This window comes from Triticum urartu, chromosome 2 (genome assembly GCF_003073215.2).
Source record: "Triticum urartu cultivar G1812 chromosome 2, Tu2.1, whole genome shotgun sequence".
In the NCBI taxonomy this organism is placed as follows: Eukaryota; Viridiplantae; Streptophyta; class Magnoliopsida; order Poales; family Poaceae; genus Triticum; species Triticum urartu.
In genome coordinates, this window is record NC_053023.1 from 438,142,267 (window position 1) to 438,148,028 (window position 5,762).

At 48.5% G+C, this 5,762-nt stretch overlaps 1 protein-coding gene across 1 annotated transcript; it reads right to left on the bottom strand.

The window, feature by feature from the left end:
- Positions 1 to 256: 256 nt before the first annotated feature.
- On the bottom strand, positions 257 to 3,304 carry LOC125537730 (nudC domain-containing protein 2-like). Its single transcript, XM_048701047.1, has 5 exons — positions 2,881 to 3,304; positions 2,624 to 2,772; positions 2,421 to 2,469; positions 1,798 to 1,940; positions 257 to 588 (listed from the first exon to the last, which is right to left on the bottom strand). The coding sequence occupies exons 1-5, from the start codon at positions 2,927 to 2,929 to the stop codon at positions 502 to 504; spliced, it is 477 nt and encodes a 158-aa protein (XP_048557004.1). The 5' UTR covers positions 2,930 to 3,304; the 3' UTR covers positions 257 to 501.
- Between the last annotated feature and the right edge of the window lie 2,458 nt (positions 3,305 to 5,762).

Below are 5,762 nucleotides of genomic sequence, written 5' to 3' on the forward strand. Positions count from 1 at the left end.
TCTTGGATCAATAAAACAAAAATGGATGATCGTTATCCTAGTAAAGACATAATCAATCCAATGAAATCAATGCTATTTTAATAGAGAAAGTTTTACCAAGAAGCAAGACAGACGCATCGTAGATACAATTCTCACGCTGCACTTGAACTTCAAAACCACATCATGGTCACAACTATAATACTCCCTCCAATCCACCACACGTTCACAACTATAATACTCCCTCCTATCCAAAATAAGTGTCATGAAGTACCACATATGCATAATGTTCCCACCATCGAGGGACTCTTATTAGGTTCAGTGGATAGAGCAGGTTCAGCAACAAAGTTTCACCTTGGCATGATCGGCGAGAAGGTCAACATCACACATCATCATTATTTCCAGGGTAAACACTGAATAATCCGAAAACACATTGTTTTCACAATTAACATATGCGATAGGTACAGTTGTCGCATTTGACAAGATACGTCAATGATCCAGCAAGATTTTTTGAGCCGAGCTTCTTCAATCAGTGTGAATTCCACCCATGAAGGTCCTTGGGTCAGGGCAGGTACCACTGAACTGAGCCTGCGAAAAATCAAACCCTGGATTCTGCATACACATAACATAGATATGAAGGGCAACGTTAATGCACATGCCATAGGTAACTCAAAACACACACAACATCCATTCACAAATGTAAGTTGGTCTTTTCCTATTCAGTTTCCCATGCAAGACTTTGACTGAATTTCTATTGTACTCCCTCCGTTCCTAAAATAAGTCTCTGTAGAGATTCCACTATGGACCACATACGAATGTATATAGATGTATTTTACAGTGTAGATTCACTCATTTTGCTCCGTATCTAGTCCATAGTGAAATCTCTACAAAGACTTATATTTAGGAACGGAGGGAGTAGTATCCTGGTCGAAATGATAATAATAATACAGATTACAGAAGTATTTTTGCAAGGTAATCTGGCACTACTTATGTAGTAAATATATATACTTTTAAACTGTTAATGGACAAAGTTGCAAAAGACTTATAGCACTGACCCAATGGCCAGTTATATTTAATGATGGATAAAGCACCGGTATAAAGCTACGCCAGCATGTCATATGGTTGTTAACCAAGTATATTTTCTTTAGAATAGTACTGGCTCATAAAACTCCAGTTTGCAAAAAGAATCCTGCATGAGTGTTAGTAGTTTCAACTAGCAGCTGCACTTTCTTAAAGCAAGACAATAACTTTTTCAGTAACTCTTATGTTTTTCTCATCATGACAAGTGGGCAATAAATCATAGGTGTTTGGTTTCTAAAATGTTTGGCAAAATGGCTGATACTACCATGTGCAAGGCCAATGTATAGTGTGAGGTTGCCTATTTGCAATATAACACAAACACATGGATGCATGATAAGCAAGATCACTATTAGATAACCACCAATAGTTTCCCATACAAACAAGGCCTGTAATCCTATAGCCGGCTCATTTGGATAATTTCCAAACCCTACAATTGCTATATTTGCCAGGAAGGATCGGAGAACCAATGTTCAGTGTACACAGCAGAGCAAGACCAAAATCAGAGTTCTTTCGACCATTTCTGTAATCTGACTTGAGACATTAGTGCATTGCAGTACCAATCCAATTGACATCAGGCTCTGCTTCATATCACATATTATCGGTAAGGCAATAAGCATGTGCGCAAAATTGAGAAAATAACTATTTAGACATACAGGGATCCACGAGTGAGGCGGATACACAGAAAAAGGAATGCACAGTAAACAGAAGGGAAACTGTGTCTGCACAGTAAATTGATTATACCTCTTCTTGAAACCTTTGCAGCATAAGCCGTTTCTGTTCCTGGTCTGCAGCATATGGATCTAAGCTACCTTGGCCTTTTATTGGAGATGCCCATGCTTTCCCCTTTTCCCTTTTTTGCAGAGTGATATGCAATTCACCGTCCTCTGCATTGTAATCACAATGATCCATATTAAAAATATAGATCAGCAGAAGGCGCTAATGACGTAATGGTTGATATAGATGTCTCCCTAATGCTTGATAAACCTCATACCGGTGACTTCTCACCCATGGCAGCATACCCATATGCAAACTAGCCCACAAAATAATGGCACTCCACAAAATTACTGCAGCATATGGTGCACTGAATAAATGTAGTGTGTTTTTCCTTTTCCTACATTGATATTTTGTAAATGGACCAGAGAAAAAGGTTTTATGCCCTTAAATAATTCACTGCAGAGTGAAGAAGAGCTAAATCTAGTAAAAACTCGTAGATGAGTTCTGCACTAAATGTGCCACTGCAGACTGCACTGGATGAGCTGATTGCGCTTTCTAGTTCTGCACTAACCCAAACAGATACCTAAAATCCGCCAAAACTCTGCAGCTGGGAGACCAATAATTCCAGGTGGGAGAGAAATGAGCCATACCTATCGTCCAGAAAGACGAATCGGTCTTCACGGGGTGCATAAGGTCATGCTGCAAAACAATCCACATATCAAATTTAAAGATACAAACACAAATCAAGAAAGAGCTCAATATTTAGCACGAGCTCGAGTGGAATCGAATTGGAAGAGAGAGAGAGAGAGAGAGAGAGAGAGAGAGAGAGAGAGAGAGAGAGTAAATCACGGACGTTGAGGTAGGGCGGGTGGCCGCGAATGCCGACCTCAACGTGGCCGGCCTGGATCACACACTGAATCAGCTTGGTGGGCACGTTCTTGGGGAGCTCGATGTACATGTTCACCTCCTCCAGCGACTGGTCCCATTCGAAAACCTTCTGCCCTGCGCCCCCAGGCAATCCATTGGGGGAGAGGAGGGGAGAAACCATAGGTGAGGGCAGGCTCTGGAACGCTCTAGAAGAAAGTGGAGCGTTAGACCGGGGAGGCTTACCATTGTGGACGAAGGCATGGCGCTTCTCGGGTGCCAGCCTCTCCGCCATGGCCGCGGGATTCGGCGCTCGCGACGCTTCTAGAGGCTTCTGGATCGGCTGAGGAACGCGATGGTTGAGGGAGATGGAGAAGAAGAGACGCCGCAGAACGCCACTCCCGCGATGTCAACGACTAAGGAGGGCGGCGACAAGTAGGGTTTGGTGGCGTCGTCGATATACGTGCAGGGCTGGAGGCGGACCAACCAAGCAAAGGGGATTTGTGGAGGAGGTCGAGGGGAGCACGTAGATGTCGCCGGAGGTGGCAGGGGCCGCCGGAGCCCGCAGAATCTGCTGCGTGGGTGGTCTGCTTCGGCCAAACAGCGGGTTGTTTCGATTGGGGAAGATGGTCTGCTTCGGCCAAACAGCGGCCAAACAGCTGCGTCCCCCTGTTTCCTCAGGCAACCGGATCACCGAATGCACGTTCTCAAAAAAAAAAAAAAATCACCGAATGGTCACCGCAACACTTCAATTAAACAGCTATAATGTCTGGTACTTCTTTCGTCCGAAAATACTTATCATTAAAATGGATAAAAAATGTATTTAAAACTAAAATACATATAGATATATTCTTTTTTATTTATTTTGATGACAAATATTTTTGGACGAAGGGAGTACAAACAAGAGCATATCCACACCCCGTCCCCGCGTCAACAAGCCCCCCAACGCCATTTTTTTATCGTTGGCGCGAAAAAAATGGCCCAGTCATGTTCTTAAAAGCCAATTTTTCGCCGGCTAGGCCCGATTTTGGCGTTGGCGGACCTAGACCGAACCCGACGCGCTGGGGGACGCCCGGGGGCGTCGAAAGGAAACTTTTTTGGCGCGAAAGCTTGGTGGACCCGTCCAGTCAGCGATTAGGTGCGTTCATCGTCCTCATCGCCTCGTTTTCCCTCGGGGAATCAACGAGAAGGCTGCCGCCGGTCAGCCTTCCATTGATTCCTCACGAGCGGCGCAGTGAAAGCGCGCTGACGCGCCTCCCGCCCCCTCCCGTCACGCGTACACATGGCTGCCGCCCGTTTGCCGCCCATCCGCGACTATAAAAGCCGTCCCACACTCGTCAGTGGCCACACAGTTCCTCGCCACAGCCCCTCTCCCCCTCTCACCGACGACGCCCCTCTCCCCTCTCTCCTCATCTCAAAACCATGGTCGAGCGCTACCCCGGCGACGGAGCGGCGTCCAACGGCTTCGACCGTCGCCACCTGCATGAGGACGAAGCCCGCCTCCTCTACGAGGCGGACTACCCAGCGCCGTCGAACATGTGGGTGCCTGGCTCTTGAAGCTCGGCGCCGGCGGTGTCCCAATGCCACCGGCGCCCATCGGTGCTGATCGACGCGCCGAGATCACGCGCGACCGCAGCCGAGGTACGTCCCCGACATCCACACGCTATGGACGGCGTATGTCGGCCGCCGCAACGAAGAACAGCTCGCCTCCACGAACAGCGTCGAGCCCCGTGGCCGCCTCAACTCCGAGGGACGGTGCCAATGGTGGGGCGTCCCCGGCCGCACGCTCGAAGCCGTCCTCGAGCACATCGAGGGCGGTGCTACTTCTTGAGCTTGCGTTGGTTTTTCCCTTGAAGGGGAAAGGGTAATGCAACAAAGTAGAGATAAGTATTTTCCTCAGTTTGAGAACCAAGGTATCCATCCAGAACGCATAAATCACCTAATACCTGCACAAACAATCAAACAACTTGCACCCAACGCGATAAAGGGGTTGTCAATCCCTTCACGATTACTTGCAAAACTGAGATCTGATAGAGATAGATGAATGGTAATTTTTTTGGTATTTTTGGTTTATAGACCGGAAAGTAAAGATTGCACAAATAGTACATCGGAAACTAGTACGATGGAAAACAGAAACTTATTGTTGGGGATCGTTGCAGAAATTAAAATTTTTCTATGCATCACCAAGATCAATCTATAGAGTAACTAGCAACGAGAGGGGAGTGCATCTTCATACCCTTGAAGATCGCGAGTCAGAAGCGTTGCAAGAACGCGGTTGGAGGAGTCGTACACGTAGCGATTCAGATCGCGGCCGAATCCGATCTGAGCACCGAACAACGGTGCCTCCGTGTTCAACACACGTGCAGCCCGGTGACGTCTCCCGCGCCTTGATCCAGCAAGGAGGAGGGAGAGGTTGAGGAAGAAGGCTCCAACACCAGCACGACGGCGTGGTGGTGTTGGAGTGGCAGTTCTCTGGCAGGGCTTCGCCAAGCTCACGCAGAGGAGGAGAGGTGTTGGGGAGGGGAGGGGCTGCGCCTTGGATGTGGTTCTGCAGCCCTCCCTTCGCCCCTCTATTTATAGGAAGAAGGGGGAAGGGGGGCTGGCCCCTCTAGATGAGATCTAGAGGGGGGCGGCGGCCAAGGGGGAGGGGGCTTGCCCCCCCAAGCAAGGGGGGCGCCCCCGTTTAGGGTTCCCCCCAAACCCTAGGCGCATGGGCCCTAGGGGGGATGGCGCCCATCCCACTAGGGGCTGGTTCCCTTCCACCTACAGGCCATAAGGCCCTCCGGGGCAGGTGGACCCTCCCGGTGGACCCCGGAACCCCTCCGGTGGTCCCGGTACAATACCGGTATACCTCCGAATATTTTCGGTGACCGTATGATGACTTCCCATATATAAATCTTCACCCTAGACTATTCTGGAACTCCTCGTGACGTCCGGGATCTAATCCAGGACTCCGAACAACATTCGGTAATCACATACAAATCTTCCTAATAACCCTAGCGTCATCGAACCTTAAGTGTGTAGACCCTACGGGCTCGGGAACCATGCAGACATGACCGAGACAACTCTATAACCAATAGCGGGATCTGGATACCCATGTTGGCTCCCACATGTTCCATGATGATCTC

Bases quoted from the DNA above. Each gene is read 5' to 3' on its own strand.
- LOC125537730 (XM_048701047.1), bottom strand. From the start codon at position 2,929: ATGGCGGAGAGGCTGGCACCCGAGAAGCGCCATGCCTTCGTCCACAAT. The intron at 2,773-2,880 runs GTAAGCCTCCCC...CTGGGGGCGCAG, and splicing joins CCATGCCTTCGTCCACAATG to GGCAGAAGGTTTTCGAATGG. The intron at 2,470-2,623 runs GTCCGTGATTTA...ATTGTTTTGCAG, and splicing joins GCCACCCGCCCTACCTCAAC to CATGACCTTATGCACCCCGT.